The sequence below is a fragment of the Mobula hypostoma genome, chromosome 9, assembly GCF_963921235.1.
Source record: "Mobula hypostoma chromosome 9, sMobHyp1.1, whole genome shotgun sequence".
Lineage (NCBI taxonomy): Eukaryota > Metazoa > Chordata > Chondrichthyes > Myliobatiformes > Myliobatidae > Mobula > Mobula hypostoma.
Window position 1 is genome coordinate 6,744,883 of NC_086105.1, and position 21,022 is coordinate 6,765,904.

The window sequence follows — 21,022 nt, forward strand, 5'->3', positions numbered from 1 at the left end:
TCCCCAACACAAACCTCCGTCACCTGACCTATCTCATTCCCTAACAAGAGATCCAACACCGCCCCTTCTGTAGTTGGTACCTCTATGTATTGCTGCAAAAAACTATCTTGCACACATTTTACAAACTCCAAACCATCCAGCCCTTTTACAGTATGGGCTTCCCAGTCTATGTGTGGAAAATTAAAATCTCCCACAATCACAACCTTGTGTCTACCACTAATATCTGCGATCTCCTTACAAATTTGCTCCTCCAATTCTCGCTCCCCATTTGGTGGTCTATAATACACCCCCATAAGTGTTACTACACCTTTCCCATTCCTCAATTCCACCCAAGTAGCCTCCCAAGACGAGCCCTCTAATCTATCCTGCGAGAGCACCGCTGTAATATTTTCACTGACAAGCAATGCAACCCCTCCCCCCTTGTTCCTCCGATTCTATCACACCTGAAGCAATTAAATCCAGGAATATTTAGTTGCAAATCACACCCCTCCTGTAACCATGTTTCACGAATAGCTACCACATCATACTTCCAGATATCAATCCATGCTTTAAGCTCATCCACCTTTCTTACAATGCTCCTAGCATTAAATAAATGCATTTAAGAAATTTTCCCTCTCTTACTCTCTGTTTATCACTAACTGTGCAAACAATTTTACTATTTTCTTTTACTTCCTTCTTCCCTACATCTGTTCCTACACTCTGGTTCCCCTCCCTCGTCGTATCGAGTTTAAATCCACCGGAGCCTCTCTAGCAAACCTACCCGCAAGAATATTTGTACCCCTCCAGTTCAGATGTAGACCGTCCCGCCGGAACAGGTCCCACCTTCCCTGGAAAACTGGCCAAGTATCTATAAATCTGAAGCCCACCCTTCTGCACCATGCCTTCAGCCACGTGTTGATCTGCGCTATCTTACTATTTCTAAACCCGCCTGCAAGTGGCACTGGTAGCAACCCTGAGATTGCTATCCTGGAGGTCCTGTCTTTAACTTGGTGCCTAACTCCCTAAACTCACCTTTCAGGACCTCCACACTCTTCCTACCCATGTCATTGGTCCCTACATGGACCACGACATCCGGCTGCTCACCCTCCCTCTTGAGAATACCGAGAACTCGATCCGAGATATCGCGGACCTTGGCACCAGGGAGGCAACAGACCATCCAGGATTCTCGATCTCTTCCACAAAACCCCTTATCTGTCCCCCTAACTATCGAATCCCCTATCACTACTGCTCTCCTCTTTTCCTTCCTTCCCCTCTGAGTTGAGGGTTCCATCTCGGGGCCAGAGATGCAACCACTGCAACTTGTCCCTGGTAGGTCGTCTCCATCAACAGTATCCAAAACGATGTACTTATTATTGGTGGGAACGGCCACAGGGTCATTCTGTCTCTTCCCCTTCCCTCTCCTGACAGTCACCCAGCTACCTGTCTCCTGACTCTTAGGGGTGACTATCTCCCTGTAACTCCTCTCTATTTCTGCCTCTGCCTCCCGAATGATCCAAAGTTCATCCAGCTCCAGCTCCCTAACTCGGTTTGTCAGGAGCTGCAGCAGGATGCACCTTTCGCAGGTGTAGTAATCAGGGACGATTGTTCTTGCCCTGACTTCCCACATCCTGCAAACGGAGCACTCAACTGCCCTAACTGCTGCCTCCATTGCCTACTCCTAAGGTAATTAGATTTATTAAAGGAACTTACCCAGCCTTACCTCACTTGGAGTGAAGCTCTTCCTCAGCCTCTGCTCACCGAAGCTCAGGAGCCAAAGCCTTCCTACTCTTTCTCCCTCTACTCCATCGCCCGCTACAACGTCACCCACTCCGTTAATCTGCTCTTCTTTAAATACTCCCGCTGCCTCACAGGCCGACTTACACATGCTTGCGCAGTCCTGCCCTGTTCAACTGCCAAAGAAAATGACCGACTTCCACAAACTGCTCTCTTTTAACCTCTTTCTGTAGTATTCTGTGGCGACCACTTTTTGTTAATCCAAGAATGGATTCAGATGTGCTACGTGGCGACCACTCAACGTCTGGAATCTTCTGTGATTGTTGCCTTGCTTTCCCTGTGTGGTCCCAGTGTGAACATGACGATCACTTGTCCCCTGGAATTTTCCCATGATTGACTTCTTTGTCAACTTAATGTGGATTTTAGAACCCTTCCTTACAGACACCAGTACCTGCTCCCGTAGTTTCGGGAACCTTCTGGGTTGCCATCCTAAGATGTGGGAAGAACTGTTTCTAAACCTCCACAATTTGTGAGCTAAGATGCAGTAAACTGTTTCTGTTTTCTTTGTTTAGGGAAGTAATCTGTTTAATCTGTTCAAATGTCTATGTTTTTTGGGTGGTATTGAAAATATATTCATTTAATATTAAAAGCTGAGTCTGTGGTCTATTGCAGCTGGTTCATAACATAGGACATACACTATGGTAGGGTCTTCAGGAGTACTAAGGAGCAGAGGGATGTTAGTGCACAAGTTTATAGATCCTTCAAAGTAACAGCAGAGGTAGATAATGTAGTTAAGAAGGCATATGGGATACTGGTCCTCATTAGTCAGACGTACAAAACAAGAGCTAGTGAAGCACCTTCAATAACTCCAAAAGACTGAAGGTGGGTAAATACTGAGAGGCTTTTATTCGCTGTACAATACGACCTTCATGCTGAGTGTCTGCCCCTGGACTGAGGGGGAGGGGCAAGGCGAAATCACCTTTATTCAGGAATCTGTGGGAGGAACCACAGGGGCAGTCGGCAGAGGGGCATGTCCAGACAGCTAACCCAGTTACAACATATATATGGTTTACCACAGCTAGGAAGTTATGATCCAGCTTTATTAAACGTTGGTCAGACCTCAGCTGGAGTATTTCAGGCAGATTAGGTCACCATACTTTAGAAATGATGCGATAGTGCAGAAGAGGGTGAAGAGGAAATTCACCAGAATATTGCTTGGGATGTAGAGTCTCAGTTATGATAAGAGATAGGAGAGGCTCAGTCTGTCTTCTCCAGAGTGGAGCACAAAGAGAGGACAATAATTGAGGCAAATGTATAAAGTTATGAGGGGTATGGATGGAGCAGACTGCAGAATTCAGTAGGTGTCTAAATGACTATTTGAATTGCTCAACAATGGAAGGCCAAGAGGAAAGTGCTAAAAGATGAGATTGATACAGATGGATGTCCACTGCTCAGCATGGATGTTCTGGGCTGAGTGGCTATGGGCCCACTCTGACTGCGCTGAGATTCAGGACTATGGACTTGATTTGGTTCAGAATGCTGTTGCTTGCTTTTATTGTTTGCATGATTTGTGTTTTTTTTCCCTGTATATTGGGTATTGTTCTTTTTTTAAATTAGGTTCTTTTGGTTTCTTGCTTTGTGGCTGCTTGTAAGTAGATGAATCTTAAGGTTGTATAATTTACACGTGCTTTGATAATAAATCTACTTTGAATTCTTTGCTTCCAAGCTGTAAGGTGTCTGTGACTCTAGAATCAGGAAAGATTTTGAACTTCTTAAAGATAAATGGAGTGGTCTAAAATATCTCACAAGGTAATAACCCAATTTCTTCAATCCTTTTGACCAATATTCCATAAATACCATGTTTAAAAATATCTGGACATTATTTCAAAGAGCAAAAACACAGCAGATGAGTCTGCAATTTACAAGATACAAAAGCCTAAAGAAACGTACCACCAGGCTCTAGCACAGCTTCTACCTGCATCTTGTATGGGCCTTTTATTCGATAAGATGGACCCTTGGCCTCACAAACCACCTTGTTATGATCTTGCACATTATCATTTATTTGCACTACACTTTTTCAGTAGCCTTTACACTGGCATTGTTATTGCTTTACCTTATTCGAACTTAATAGAATGCGTAATGATTTTATCAGTATGAACAGTCTGCAAGGCAAGCTTTTCACTATATCTTGGTACAAGTGACAGTAATGACCCAATACCAATAACAATTTTTGATAACCCACCCACACCGACCAATGCTGGCTATATTGCCTATATTTTATAACTTTGTTGCCAAGCAGCAATTTTCTCCTGTTTTCTATTCCTGTGCTGTTTCTATACCCTTTTAGCTTAGTTTCAGAAGCCATGTCACTTAAATGTAGCATTATTAATTGAAAAATAAATTTGATTAACTCCGAGCGATAACATTGGCCAAGGAAATGCATTGCTGATTTTCTGACCAACAAGAGAGGAAGAGAGGCAAAACTAGATCATCCACTCAGCTGAGTGAGACCTTGATAACAATTCTGAATCAATAATTTTCTATTTCTCATAAAATCTAAATATATATCAAAGTTTGATTAATATTATTATCAATATCATTGTATTCTGATGGGATTGGTTTATTCCAACGAGCAGGAGTGGATCTAGTTGAGTTTTACCCGTGATCAGAGTCACTGAAGTTGGTTCAATAATCCTGCAATGCAGTACAATATGTGCCAGAAATCATTCATCACTGTCCTAGGTAGTGGCTTTATTTTTTTTTCAAAAAAGCACAAAGTTAGTCTGCAAACCGTTAAGTAATTAGCTGCCTTAAAACCAAATTTATTCATCAGCATAGGTTGATGTTAATCAACAATAACAGCAAAGATGATCTAATATGAACTGAAAAGTTGTCATCACTTAGCTGTCAGGTGACACTTTGAGACTCAGTGGGAGTTTGCAATGGCAAGAAAAACTGAGCAGCAAGCTTCTCCGTTCTATTAAAATTAAAGTCATGCCACAGCAGAATGGTCAATACAAACCCCAAATTATGAAGCACTATTATTGGTGCTTTTTGAACAGAGAAATAACAAAACTACACAAACGCCCTAATGTAGCCCTTTTATAGATTGATAAAATTGATACAGACTTTTAGCTCAGATCCAAACATATTCCTCGCTCCAAGAGGACCACAACCTTGTCATGGCTTGGATGCTTGCGTCTCTCAACGACCCAGAGAGCTATGTTGACTGGAGCCAGAGCTTCACACTTTGGTTCTTGGTAGTCACCCATGCCAAACAGATCAATGGTTAGATACCAGACTAAGAGTGCTTCACCGGTCCACCAGTGCTCCGGGTTCAGAGGTTCAGCTCAGGGCTAACTAACAACCCTGACTGATCAAACAAAATTGTAATGGAAACAGCAATGAAGAATTCTTTTATGTCTGAGTGTGACAATATTCCAGAGTATCCACCCGAGACTTGCATGACTGACAGTGAAAATTGAGAGGAAGCTGCTGTCATGATGAAGGAAGCGCGGAACACCACCAGAGATGGAGGATCTTCATTGCTACCCCAAATGCCATCAGTGTAATGGACAGTAAGAAAGTCACTCAACACATTCCCACATTCAAGAAAAAGAATTGCAATAAAATGCAGTTCTAGGTATCTGTTTCATTCTTGTGGAGAAAACCGATAGACAGGTTAAAGATACAAATAGGCAAAGAGAATAGAAATGTAAGGTGCAAACTTTCAGTGTGTTTTTTAATCCACTTCATATTGCTGCAGCTGCTTTTAACCCAACCCCAGAAAAGGTTTCATTGTTCCCAAGCTAAATACAAGTTCATACTAATGAGAATCTCCCTCCTTCTGAGGTGTTCATTCTAGTGTTAATCCTACATTGCAGCTGGATTGAGTTCACTGTAGATGATCGAGTCATATATAAAACTGCCAAACTTACCTCATGTTTCCAGTGATTAAGAGGCACAGGTTGTAAATATGAGAGAAGATGAACAGGAAGAGAATAGTGGAAAAAAACATCACCATCCAGGAGCCATGATCTTTCCGGAACATCTTAAGACGTAGTAACTGACCTGGTGCAAGAAAAATTTAAGGCAAACTTACTTCATTTCAGTCTGATAAATTTATTCCTTCATACAATCATCATGATGACCTGTCTTGATTTTTTTTCTTTAAATTTCTCTTTCATGAATCCTCTCTAATGATAGTATCATTAAAATACAGAGCAGGTCAAAACTGAATATTATATAAAAGTGAATTTAATAATGTGTTGGATGTGTAAGATTTGCCCAACAGAGCCTCAGAACATGAGATTATTTGACGTTCAGTCAACCCTTGAACACAAGAAATGATAAAGAGGTGGATGAGTTTGCCAGGTCAAATCTTTCAATTACTCCAACAGATCGTCAGGTCACAAAATGTGCTTGATTCTACCCCATCATCTATACTCGGTCCCACACTAATCCATGACCATACTTACCTGTTGTGGCCACAAGGTCTATTGTAATAGAGGCCACCACTCTGTGGCACTTCTGTAAGGTGTGGTGCAGTGTGGTATGGTGCAGTATGGCCCATGGGGTGACCTAGCCTCAGGTGTGGAACCTGAGGTGCCAACCCCACAACTGCCCTGATATCCTTTTAACACTGTCACTATTTTAAACGTGTCTATGCACAGAAACACTTAAAATCATATAGTATGATTTAAACTTCTTTTATTTCGAATAATATAAAATAAATACACTTTATTGAAAGAGTAACTTAAAAAATGTAAATACAAAAAATAAACAAAATCTTTAAGTGGTCCAGAAATTTTAACTCTGTTTCTCTTTCTCAGATGCTCCCTGACCTGCTGGGTGTTTCAGCATTTTCTGTTTTTATTACAGCTATCCAGCATCTGTGGTGTTTTTCTACTCTTTCTACTCTTCCAATGTGAGGCCAGTGTTGGATGTGCTGGAACCTCATCTCCATCTCTTTCCCAGCTCCCTCCCTTCTGTCACACACATGGGAGCTCAATCTAATCCTTGTTAAATTGTGCTAACGATATGGAATCATCTCATGATAAAGCACAGCAGCCAACCATTCAATGAATAATGCACAGCCTTCTGCACTACAATTTATTCTGCTTCACACACTCTTCTGTTAAGATGGCAGTGCTCTCAGATGCATTGGCTTCTACAGGGCCAACCAGAGGTATTATTGTTTCTTAAATGTATTTTTCACAATTGCAAACTCTGCTGGACATGAAGAACTTAAAGTACTGCAGGCCTACCCCATCAGTGAGTTGTTTGTTAGCAGAGAAACTGAAGGAGCTGGTCTTGGTGTGGAATGCGTGGCTGCCTGAAACAGAGAGGTGGCAGAATTGGTGCGCAAAGGCAGTGTGCAGTATAACAGTGAGTGATTGTCTTAGTCACTTTTCTTGTGATCACAAAACCCTGTTTAACATTGGTCACGTGGAATGCGGCAAGCCCGTTTCACTGGTTTATTGGTGAACAGCAGGTACAGACAGCAAGGGTGCTGCATGGCTTTGCTCATAGCCAGGACTAGGCCACAAGCCACATTATCGCCTGTTTGCAGCTGTCCAAGAGAGAGCTATCAGAGTCATTCTGGAGGTGTTGGTGCTGCACTCCAGTGTTTATTCAGCAGAACGCAAGCTGTATTGTGTTCAACTGCAGACTGCTGCAACGTTCATGGACTCAGGAGCTAGGACTGTATTTTTTGTGTGACTGTATTTTGTTGCTATCTTATATGTGCTTTGTGTGCCTTGTGCTGTGTATGACTGTTTGGTACTGTGCTTTACACCTTGGCCCTGGAGGAACACTGTTTCATTTGGTTATATTCATGGGTATTCATGTATTGTTGAATGACAATTAAATTTGAACTTAATTATTTACTTATCTTAATATTTGTCAGTGAAACAACTTTGTGGCCGACTTGGAGGAAAAGACCTCTTGAATATTACCAATCTTCATCCAAAGATGATTAAGATCTTGCTGGCATAAATCCTCCTCAAAATTTCAATGTACTTCAGGTCATCTTTATGGTACAGTGGCAGTGAAAGCATTATTATCTGTATGGTGCATTATGGTGGATATATGAGATGGGATATATCAGATAGAACATAAAACTTAGAACATAGAATGGTAAAACACAGGAACAGGCCCTTCAGCCCACAATGTTGCACTGAAGCAAATAAATTAGTTATGAAATGGCCAACTAATTTCTTATGCCTACACAATGTCCATATCCTTCTATCTCCCTCACATTCACGTGCCTATCTAAACATCTCATAAAAGTCTTAATGTATTTGCCTCCACCACCACCCCAGGCAATGCATTCCAGGCACCCACAACTCTGTGTAAAAAAACTTGCCCCTCACATCTCCTTTAAAATTACCCCCTCTCACCTAAAATGCATTCACTCTGGTATTAGACATTTTAACACTGGGTAAAAGATACAGTCTGTCTACTTTTTCTATCCTTCTTATAATCTTATAAACCTCCATCAGATCTTCCCTCAGCATCCATTACTCCAGGGAAAACAACTCAAGTTTATTTAACTGCTCATTATAGCACATGCCCTCTAATCCAGGCAGCATCTTGGTCAACCTCCTCTGCACCCGCGACATCCTTCCTATAATGGGATGACCAGAACTGTGTTCGATACTCCAGCAGTGGAACAACTAGAGTTTTATAAAGCTGCAATATAACTACCTGACTTTTGAATTCAGTACCTACTAAGCTGCAATATTTCACATTTGGCCAGATTAAACTCCATGTACCATTTTTCCACCCATATCTGTTACTGATCTATATCCCGCTGTATTTTTTTGCCTGTCATCTATACCAGCGACAACACTACCAATCTTCACATAATCTAAAACATTGAAACTCTGGGACATTAAGCACACATTCCTTTCCCCTTCTCAACTGTCTCCTTGATGGCCACAACATCATAATTCCATGTACTGATCCATACTCCAAGTTCATCACCTTTACCCATAATGCTCCTAGCATTAAGATACACACACTTCAAACCATCTGTCCTATCATGTCTATTACTTTGCTCCTTCCTGGTTTCCCAGGCTCTGGCATCTACCTTTCCCTGCAATCTCTTCATTTTCTAACCTGATGCTCTGGTTCCCAGTTAATAGGTTTCAAGCGAAGAACTTGATTCATGCAAGCTGAAAGAAGATTCAGGATCCAAGAATAGCTGATAATGTACAAATTGAAATGAGGAAAGTACATGCTAGATAATTTGTCACAGCAAAGCTGCATGGCTAAGATGCTCCCAAAGGTTTTCAAGATCAATCATCTCAATCACATGTTGGCTGTAGATAAGGAGATGCATCAGCATCCAAGTTCCTCTCTTTATTCTTTCAACCCAAGTTAAATATTTCATTGTGCTAACTCTCATTTGCCATTTTTCCTCCAAGTTCACCAATCGATATTCTCCTGAAGTCTCTAACTAAATTCCCTGCTTTCCCTATTTTAGAATTTTTGAATCAAGTGTCAGCTCAGTCTCAGTCAGTAACTCATTTTACACACAAAAACATGGTAACAACACCAACACCTGGGAGAAACAACAGCACATCTACCTCCAATATTATCTCTATCTTGAAGGCCAACATCAGAACATCCTTCAAGATGGTGAATCCTCACAGGGTATCAAGCTCCAAAGACGTACCTGGCTGGAGTGTTCGAGGATATCTTCAAACTCACTGCTGCAGGCAGAGGTTCCTACTTTCTTCAAAAGGGCATCAATCATACCAGTGCCCAAGAAGAGCAGGATGAGCAATTTCAATGACTATCGCCCAGTAGCACTCACATCTACTGCAATGCTAGTTTCCTACCAACACAACAGGTCTACGTTGGCCCTCCACTCAGCTTTGGAGCACCTGGACAACAGCAATGCATATGTCAGGCTACTGTTAATCGATTACAGCTAGGCGGTCAACAACATCATCTCACCAGTGCAAATCAACAAGCTTCAGAGCCTGACCCCAAACACCAAAGTCACCCAAGTCAATGCAGATCAGTAATCACACCTCCTCATCGCTGACAATCAAAACAGGTGCACCTCAAGGACATGTGCTTAGCCTGCTGCTCTACTCTCTCTACACTCATGAATGTCTTGGCTCAGCACAGCTCAAATGCCATCTATAAATTCACTGATAACACCACAGTTGTTGGCAGAATATCAGATGGCATCAAGAAGGTATAGAGGCTGGTTGAGAAGTGTCACAACAATCTTGCACAATGTCAGCGAGACCGCAGAATTGATTATGGACTTCAGGAAGGGGAAGTTGGAAGAACACATAGCAGTCCTCACAGGGTTCAACAGCTTCAAGTTCCTGGGTGTCAACATCTCAGAGGATCTATCCTGGGCCCGACATATTGATACTATCATGAAGAAGGCATGCCAGCAGCTATACTTCATTGGCAGTTTGAGGAGATTTGATACGTCACCAAAGACTCTAGCAAATTTGTACAGATGTACAGTAGAGAGCATTTCAACTAGAGAACATCACCAGCTCGTATGGAAGTTCCAGTGCTCCAGTCAAAAGAGACTGCAGAGGGTTGCAGGTTCAGCCAGCTCCATTATGGACACAACCTTCCCACCATCAAAGACATCTTCAAAAGCTGTGCCTCAAAAACACAGCATCCATCATAAAAGACGCCCACCTCAAGGATATGCCTCCTTCTCATTACTACCATCAGGGAGGAGGTAGAGGAGCCTGGAGACAGACTCTCATCATTTCATGAACAGCTTCTTCCCCTTTGCCATCAGATTTCTGAACATTCCATGAACACTACCTCACTAGTCCTCCTTTGCACTCTTTAGTTATTTATGTTTATTGTAACATAAGAATGTATATGTCTTGCACAGCTACCACAAATTAACTAATTTCATGATATAGGTCAGTGGTAATAAATCTGATTCTGATTCTGAATTACCACTTCCCACTGCTTTCCTCAGTTTTATAACCATGCCCCTTTATCTAAGTGGGCTTTAATGTTGCTAATGAGTCTATTATGCGTTTTTTATCAAATGTCTTTCACAAATCCATATATACAACAAAACGAATTAAACACTAAAAGCAATAGTGGCAGATAGTCGTTTTTTATTTGTTTGAGCATTCTGGTCTGATTTCCTGAGAGAATTACATAAATTGCCTCTGTCAATCTTTACTGAGTGATGGGATTCTAACAGAAATCAAGTTGCGAATACAGTAATCAAAACCGAGACAGAAGCCTGAGCTGGAACAATGTTACTGGCAGAATTATTTGAAGAAAAGAACAGTGTTGTCTCAGTGTCCTGGCCATCACTGCCCACTCAAATAACTTAACCGAGTACAGATTATCCGGGCATTCATTAGCTATTTTTGGGGATTAATTGCACAACCCTGAGGCTTTGCTGCAGGTAAAAATGACAAACTTGCACACCAAAAACTTATTAACATGGAAATCCTGATGAGGAGGAAAATTTTATTATTTCTTGCTCTCTTTACATAAAATCTGATGAGGATTCTTTTTTTTTTATGACTATCTGCAATCAGCATGGAGGAATGGATTTATTCCTCTTATCACAAACACCTGGAGCAGATTCAAATCAAATTTTAAATAAATGGTGCTCTGATCTTTAAAGCCTATGACACATGTAGATCATTTGCAAATGCTTTTTGTATTGTGGTTGCTGCACAACTATATTTGAACTCTGGAGGCGATAATAATTATCATCTATTATCTTCATGGCTCATCATTCTTGAAACAATCAAATATCTATTTTTTCAAATGTTCCCCAGCACAGAAAATATGTACATTGTAAGGAGCACAGAATTAGTGTTCGGTCTACAGCCTTTATCAATCCACATTCACGATCGCACACTTGGCAGATGATGCAAAACTCGGAATTGTTACATATGGCCAAACATACATAGAAAAGTATGAAGACTTAATGAAGTCTGAACACAATGAATGCAGAATGAAAAATTATCCAATGAATGCTGTTGCTTGCTTTTATTGTTTGCATGATTTGTGGTTTTTTTTTCTCTTTCTGCGCCTTGGGTGTTGGTCCTTTTTTTTTAATTGGGTTCTTTCAGGCTTTTTGCTTTGTGACTGCCTGTAAGGAGACAAATCTCAAGGCTGTACAATTTATACATACTTTGATAATAAATGTACGTTGAAATTGTCAGTTGAAATTTAGTGCAGAGAAGTGCAAGTGATGTATTTTGGTAAAAGGAAACAGATTACCACCCCTATATGTTTTAATTATTGAACATTGCTTTAGACATATAAAGGAAAGGGTGAGGAATAGATTTAGAGAGAGGAAAGCTTAAAGTTTTGCTCCACTATCTCTTGCTGAACTCAAAGAATCTCCACCCAGGTTCCTGCATACCCACTTTTACCAGACCAGATGCTGAAGGTTGACCTTGTTGACAGTTCCAACACAAATAACTGGGAGGTGCAACAGTACATTTCTTGACATTCACCACAATCTCTGCCTTCAATCCTTTCCCTGGCTTTGCATTCTTGTCGTTTATATTCTGTAAATGGGATGATTTTTGAAACTGAAGATGAGCAACATAGGTTTCTGTATACACAGAAAAGCACAGCAAATGAGTCAGGTATTAAGAAGTGGTATCGATTACTTTGGTTGCAAATAGAATAGCCTGGATCATACCAAAGGGCCTGTTCTCAATCTCATACTGTTCTAATGGCATTATTCTCCCTTGTTCAAAGTTCAAAATAAATTTTATTATCAAAGTATACATATGTCACCATATACATCCCTGAGATTCATTTTCCTGTGGGCATACTCAGCAAATCTATAGAATAGTAACTATAACAATGAAAGATCAAGTAGTGTGCAGAAGACAACCAACTGTGTAAATGCAAATATAAATAAATAGCAATAAATAATGAGAACATAAGATAATGAGAAAAAGAGTCCTTAAAAGTGAGACCATTGTTTGTGGGAACATTTCAACGCTGGGGCAAGTGAATAGAGTCATCCACTTTTGTTCAATAGCCTGATGGTTGAGGAGTAGTAACTGTTCTTGAACCTGGTGGAGTGAGTCCTGATGCCCTTGTACCTTCCACCTGATGGCAACTGCAAGAAGAGAGGATGAGCTGGGTGGTGGGACCTCTGATGATTGATGCTATTTTCCAGTTACAGCCTGTCATGTAGGTGTGCTCAATGGTTGGGAGGGCTTTACCCATGGTGTACTGGGCCAAATCCACTGCTTTTTGTAGGATTTTCCGTTTACAGGCATCGGTGTTTCCATACAAGGCTGTGATTCAGCCAGTCAATTCCTTCTCCATTACATATCTATAGAAATTTGTCAAAGTTTTAAATGTCATGCCGACACAGATCACAGGCCTCCCTGTGAACTCACACCTTCACAGCCTCAGCTATCCAATAGAGTTATTTCACACACAACAACTAGGCCTTAGGTATTAGAACCTGGCGACTTTTTGAGAGTTTGTACTAGCAAAGGCCTTTACAACCAGTTATTGAATGCCTTTGGCTTCACAACATTTAAAATAGACTAAAACGCTTCACAAAAATTTGAGCATTATTACAGAAGTAACTTAAATTAGTAAATTTATGAAACTACCACAAATGAATAAAAAAATAAATGTAAGAAGAATGGAAAGTAATCATAAATCTTAACATTTACTTATCTTTTTAATAAATAGCAAGCTCATCCAGCTGAACATGAAATACCAGCAGCTGACACAACACTGAGCAGCCAGAAACAAAGTGTTTCCAGTTCTTCAGCTATTGAAAAGGATCTGCCATTGGTCTCAGGGCAGAGTCGAGAGGTAAATTCCATTGTGCTCATGACTTCTTCACTGTAATATACAAGCATAGGTGTTGCACGCATTAATCCATTAGAAGATATTAACCAACGTTTCCCTTCTACACTGTCAGCCACAGAGGTAAATATGACACAGGGCCACGATAAAGTCAAAAGTAGAGTGCTGATACTTCATCATTCAGATTCAAATGCATTTATTTATACAGGTACATTGAAAAATACAGTGGAGTGCATTGTTTGCATTAACAACCAACACAACCAAAGAATATTCTGGGGCTAGACCCCAAGTCTGGTGCCAACATAACAGGCCCACGATGCTCAGCAGAACAACACAGAACACACAAAAAACAGAATCTCTGATTAGTTGAGCAGTTCTAGGCATCACACTATAGAAAAGAGGTAACAGCAGTAAAAGGGTACAGATATAATTTACTGGTAGTGAACAAGGAGAAATTGAGGAAGAATTGTCCTTCTTACAACAGCAAAGGTTAAGAAATGGCTCAAAGCCACATTTGCATTATGATAAGAGGTTTTTATAAGAGTTGATACAGAAAAAATATTTCCTCTGGCAAGTGAGCCAATAACTAAAGTACTGCCAGATGGTCTGATGGGGAGATAAGGTAAAGGATTTTGTTTTCTAAATGAGGGAGGGTGAGCCAATGCCATTGACACCGTTAAAAGTAAGGATAAGGAATTTACAGGCCACTAACAAAAGCAGGAGTATACACTCAGTGGCTATTTTGTTAGGTACGCTTGTATACCTGCTCGTTAATACAAATATCTAACCAGCCAACCATGTGGCAGCATGAAAGCATGTAGACATGGTCAGGAGGTTCAGTTGTTGTTCAGACCAAACATCAGAATGGGGAAGAAATTTGATCTAAGTGATTTTGACCATGGAATAATTGTTGGTGTCAGGTGGGGTGATCTGAGTATCTCAGAAACTGCTAATCTACTAGGTCTTTCATGCACAATGGTCTCTGGAGTTTACAGAGAATAGTGAAAAAAGCAAAATACATCCAGTGTGCAGCAGTTCTGAAAGTGAAAATACATTGTCAATGAGAGAGGTCAGGGGGAGAATGGCCAGACTAGCTCAAGCTGACAGGAAGGTGACAATAACTCAAATAACCACAAGTTACAACAGTGGTGTGCAGAGGAGCATCCCTGAACACACAACATGTCACACCTTGAAACAGATGGGCTACAGCAGCAAAAGACCACACTGGGTTCCACTCTTGTAACAATAAAATGGCCACTGAGTGTAAGTCAAAGAATGACTGTTTTTTTTAAACTGCATAGAACACAAAGGTTCTGTGTTGTAGATTGCTAGAGTCTATGTTAATATATGATTCCTCTCCTTGATAGTTTTATGCCTTTAGCTAATAGGAAAGGAAAGGTAAGTTGCATTCGGAGTTTCTCCGGTTAGCGGACGATTTCCCTCCATGCCTCTCTGACGTAGTGGGGAACCACATACAAGGCAAGTTACAGCAGTGGTTTTCCATTGCCTTCTGCCGGGTGAGCTTCCAAGAGATCACCAGCTCGTAACCCAGCACAGATGGAAAGCGTGCAGGGGAGCCAGCTGGATTCGAACTCGGGACCTTTCGTCCCGAAGTCCGACGCTGATGGCACTATGCCACCTGCCAGACATTTTCACCAAAAAAAAATCATCTTTTAAGAATTATCTTATTTTGACTGATAACAGTGAAGAGCAGAACATTGATGCTTTGTGTTTGTAAGAATCTTCAGAACCCAGCACTTCGAATGGAGTCAAGTCCTGCAGTAAGTCCAGAATGAGGGGTCACAGTTTAAGGATAAAGGGGAAGCCTTTTAGGACCGAGATTAGGAAAAACTTCTTCACACAGAGAGTGGTGAATCTGTGGAATTCTCTGCCACAGGAAACAGTTGAGGCCAGTTCATTGGCTATATTTAAGAGGGAGTTAGATATGGCCCTTGTGGCTAAAGGGATCAGGGGGTATGGAGAGAAGACAGGTACAGGGTTCTGAGTTGGATGATCAGCCATGATCATATTGAATGGCGGTGCAGGCTTGAAGGGCCGAATGGCCTACTCCTGAAACTATTTTCTATGTTTCTATGTTAATCAGCTTTCACATCTGAGCCATCAATTTGCCATTTCTTGCAATGAAATATAGTTGTGAATAGAGATTCAAGTGTTGGTCTCTAACAGGTTATAGGCATTGGGAAAGCAATACAAAGTGGATCAGATGGCCAAAAGAATAACAAAATGTTCGGTGACAGAAGGTTAGGGATGAACAGGAGAGGGAAGAACCTGTATTAAAGGATTGTAAACACTCATATCACAAATACATCAGCCACATTATTAGTTTGGGATTTGCTTTCATTTCTACTGCATTGTAGCAAGACTAGTGACAAACAGCCTTCAGAATCTGATCACAGCTAAACTGATTATTGTGAATGTCTGGAATCATTGCAAAATGTAAATGTCCCAAGCACTGCCATTTCCAGAGTCTCTGTGGATATAGAGGCAGAATTTTGTTAAAAGTGGAAGTCGCTAGAATGGCAAACTTTTCCAAAAAGATGTTTGGGTTAGAGTTAGTAAGTCATGGGTGTGCTATGTTCGCACAGACGGCCACTCCCAGTACATCCTCAGACTGTGATGGTTGTTGACACAAACATTTCATGTTTCAATGTACATGTGATAAATTATTTTTTTTAAACCTCTTTAAACAAAAGGCATGGGACCAGCAGGAAATGCAGATCAATAAGGAACAGACTAATTGAGTCCAGATGAACGGTTTCAACCCAAAACATCAACTGTTCATTCCCCTTCATAAATGCTGTCTGACCCGCTGAGTTCCTCCAGCACCTTGTGCATTGCTAGGGTGTGGTACACTGATAATGAGAAAGCAATACTGACAGAATCTTCCTCATTAGGTGACACTTAATTACATCCTGAAGAATGCCCCATTATATTTGAGCAGAGATTATTTTGGACACAGTGAAGTAGGGAGAAAAAAGGAAATTCGCAGTATGATTAACATACATGCAACTGTATTCAGACAATGACCACGTAGATCACTTTGTCTGTACTTTATTATGTATGCTGCACTCCTCATCTCAAATACCCCAGCACATTAACATCATGCACATGTAACTCATGTGCAGTCACCCTGTCACGTGTTGCTCTAAGCTAACTCACAATGACTGGTTATAGAATGGCACGGAAGTGAGCTTCCATTTGCAGAAATGGGTAGCACAAGATTCTCAAATAAGAAAAAGAAAACAAAATAAGGAAGATCACAAAAGGGATTTAGATCGACACATGGACAGATAAGGAATGAAGGGATATGCACAGGAAGATATAAAGTTTAATTGGTATCATAGTTGATACATATATTGTGGGAAGAAGGGTCTGTTCTTGTTCTGCATTGTTTGATGTTCTATCACTTTACTGGAAATATATAGATGCTACTTTCTTCAATTTATTGTATTGTTAATTTTAGTAGGCAAACAGCTGTCTTTTTGTCAGTACTGGTGGCATTGTACAACAGCCTGATTATTGAGGAATTGTACTGGCATCTTTAAGGTCACCGCACTGAAACTAGACTTGGTCAATAAACAGTGACAATTCTCTAACAGTATAGCAGTGGCCTCAGATGTGACTACCAAAGGATAGCTCATCTCAAGGCATAAAGGGAGGATACCAGGCAGATTTTGCTGAAGTCGTCATTCTATTGTGCTTGATGTTGCAAGGACTAATGAATCAAACTAAGAAAGACATAAAGAAAAAGTCTCATTGTCAAGTTATCCTCACACTCACCAGCAGCATTATGCTATGATGTGATCTGTTAAATTATGTGAATTCATATTTGGGCCATATTATAGAAATTTCAGTAAGCTAGTGTAATACATCCACTATCTCATTATACTGCAACCTCAGCTTGACAGCTGTATTTATTTTCAGAACTGTGTTAGCACATCCTTTGTGTTGCCAGAGCTATTACGAGTCAGGCAGGCTCATATCGGTCAAATCAGGACCTCTTGTTCACAGAATCTACACGGTGATGTCAAAAACCTGGCTTGCATAATATTTCAAACACCAAGAGGAAAGATCTCTGCGCCAGATCGCTGCAAACGGCTCAGGTGCACAAATGAAGGCAAGTCTCAGGCAGTTCTGCATGATTCCCTTGTGCAAATCTAAATCGGAGAGAGCTGCATTTTGCCTAGGTAAGGAAACTGCTTTGATAATAATGCTTCCAGCTGGTGAAAGATGATTGCAAATATAAATAATTTTAAGGAAGTTCCTTTTCTCCCTTATATTTGTAAAGTTGCATTGGGGCGAATGGGTTCACGTTTATCATGCCAAAAGGAGGATCTGAATGCAGATACACCAGCTATAAGCGAATTTCCACAAGTTTGGCCTATGTTGTGACTGACTAAACTGAGGTACAGGGAAGCTGTAAATGGGAGGTACAAAAGTCTTTATTTAACATAGCAGATCTTCTGGAGAAAATCTCTCCCGACACAATGTTTTATACATTTTAAAGAAAATAATGAATAATAGCTACAGTTGCAACGTCTATAATCACGCTTAACTTTGACACTTTGACATAGACAGGTCACTGCAGAATTACATATTTATGGGACCATATCCCTTCTAGCAGAATACTTCTGAATATTCAATGCTCATAGCTGGTTCAAAAGCTTTTGAGCACCAACTCCAGATACCCGCTCTTTTGTTATAGTGCTAAGGGATGCTCATTGAATATAGAACAAGCCACAAGGTTAAATGACAAAACACACCTGTCCTGAACTGTGCATTAAGTAGCAGGGATAAACCTTTAACAATGTGCTAATACAGGAACATTCAAGGGATTTAAGAAGGGCTTCATCCCCTATTGTTCGATTGGACATGTTCCGCACTGCTTTGTGGGCCAAAGGGCCTGTATTGGGCTATAGGTTTTCTATGACCTAATCAGCTCTTTCACACCACCATCCCAGTGGTGCTGCCATGTTCCCATACTCTTAACTCTACCTCTCTCAGTCATTCTATTATCGTTAATTTACTTTTTTTTATACTGCTACAGACTGCACTATAATCATCTGCTATTTTGTACTCATGGTTGCATTTATTGCATTTATTTATTATGATCAAGTAAGTGGATTCCAGGACACATCAGGACCAGTACGTTTTGGCCCAATTAAGCGGCTGACCTAATTAGCCAAAGCTTCATTGAAATAGTTAAAAAGGTATATAAAAAAGACAAGCTGAGTAACATATTATGTATTTAAATAAAATTCAGAATGAATTCATACACCACCAATACTAGTAAAGTACTATAAAACTGTGTATTAGTTTCTCATTCAGTGTATGTTGATCTGTTCTTTTGATTGACTGTAAATGAACAAAATCAGCATAGACACCTAATGCAGATAGTGGACTATCTTCAAACAATGCTTTTGGCAATTGCATCCTCCAAATCTTCAATTTAATTGTAACATTCAAGATGATTTTCGATAAATTTATTCTTTGTAATTCCTAGTAAAATCATTTCATTTTCACTCCCAGCCGTTTCTGGCATCTCTAAGCCTGAATGCTTTTAGTCACAGTGAGCAAAACATTTCTAAATTATCTTACTGTTCATTACTCGTTAACTATCAGTGACAAAAATCACTGCTTTTTGAACTCAAACATACAAGTGACACAGTTCGAAGTGTGGTGTAGTGTCTCACGGCCACAAGATGTGCACGTGACTGAAGCTAGTTAGAAAATGTTCAGCAACAACCTGTCCCAATTAAGCGGGATTGTGAACCAAATAAAGAAAGGGGATCCTGGCTATTTTTTCAATTTGTTTTTGTTCTTTAAGTATTGTCCCGAATAAATGGTTGCCCCAATTAACCAATAGCACAATTAACTGGAATCCACTGTATATTGCTACTGTGGGAACTTCACATGAACAAGGAATTTCATTGCACAATAAACTAATTCAATCTATTCATTGCTGATTAAAAGGCATTTAACCTGATAAACTATCAGAAGAAAATACTTCACAAGCAGTGATTGATTTGTGATACACCAGTTGGATGTATGATAAATCACTGATAAAGTATACGCTCTGCAGTTTATATGGAAGTTAAACTATTGAGATATCTTTCTAGGGGCTTCTAAAGTACAGGAAGTGAGAATGTTTTCCTCAGTAGGGATATCTAATTCATGGGGTGTATTCTCTGGATATAAGATTGGGAGCAGGAGAAGGAGGAATTTCTTCTGAAAGGAATGTGAATCTTTGGAATTCTCCACCTTGGAGAGTCAGCTCATTAAATGTGTGCTAAACAGAATTTAAGAGATTTGAACTATAATGGAATCAGGCAGGAAACTAGGCATTAGGCCAAAGATCAGACCAGCCACGATGTTACTAAGGGAGTACATGTCTATAATAACCTATCTCTGCTCTTATTTCTTACATTATTGTTGTCTTATATCAGTGATGTTGGTAACTGCTGTAAAGATAATAAGCTCAATAAATACAAGAGATTCTGCAGATACTGGAAATCTTGAGCAACACACACAAAATGCTGGAGGAGCTCAGCAGGTCAGGCAGCATCTATGAGAGGAATGAACAATCAACATGTCAGGCCAAGAAACAAAACATCAAATGACCTGAAGAATGGACTCTGCTCAAAACATCAATAACCCTGAAATGTCAACTGTTTATTCCACTCTGTAGATGCGGCCTGATTTGCTGAGTTCCTCCAGCACATTGTGATAAACTCAATAAAGCCTTGCACATATCCATTGTTGGAATATTTCTTCCACCCTTAACACCTAGACCTGTATATCCACATAATGTGAACAATTTGTATACATAAACTTTATCTTTGTCTAATTATTCCTTTTAAGCAAGTGTGCCATAGGCTAGGATTAAATTGGGGGATTGCTGGGTGGCATGGCTCAAAGGGCCAGAAGGGCCTATTCTCCACTGTATCCCAATAAAATAAAAATAAAATTTAGATTTGTTGTCTTGAAAGTTTTGTGTAATAAGTTAAAAACCCATACCAAATTTAGACCTTAAATTTCAAGACATAAAAAAGTAAAAAATTCAATTAGTTGAAAAATATTTCTCACAAAAAGTTAATTGCCTTGCAAAAACATCATGGCCGATTTGCCTTTCAGTAATTAGCCAGTATAATTGATTCACAATGCGAACTTCACAGAATAAAGCACTGCTCTTTCTTTCACTGTCATGAAAACAGTGATCCAATTAAGCGGTGTAGTGTTGAGTGATGTTGAATATATCTTCATACGGCAAGATTGAATTTCAGCAAAGAAACAATATGCATTTAAAGTGTACATCCAATGATTATTGCATTTGTTTTTCAGCCTTCCATTGATTATGCAAATGAGTTATGAAATAGTTTTAATTGTAAAATGAATAAGTACACTAGAGTTTGTCAGAATTTCAGATGTTAACTTTGATTAGTAATTAAGTTGCTCAAAATCTCATTAAAGT

At 40.0% G+C, this 21,022-nt stretch overlaps 1 protein-coding gene across 3 annotated transcripts in view; it reads right to left on the reverse strand.

Annotated features, from left to right (window-relative positions):
- tmem117 (transmembrane protein 117) overlaps window positions 1-21,022 on the reverse strand; it is a 461,344-nt gene that overhangs the window by 297,734 nt on the left and 142,588 nt on the right. For all 3 annotated transcript variants that reach the window (XM_063057677.1, XM_063057674.1, XM_063057675.1), the window contains exon 3: window positions 5,652-5,784. In XM_063057677.1, the coding sequence (XP_062913747.1) occupies window positions 5,652-5,784 (133 nt within the window). The remainder of the gene's footprint in view (window positions 1-5,651; window positions 5,785-21,022) is intronic.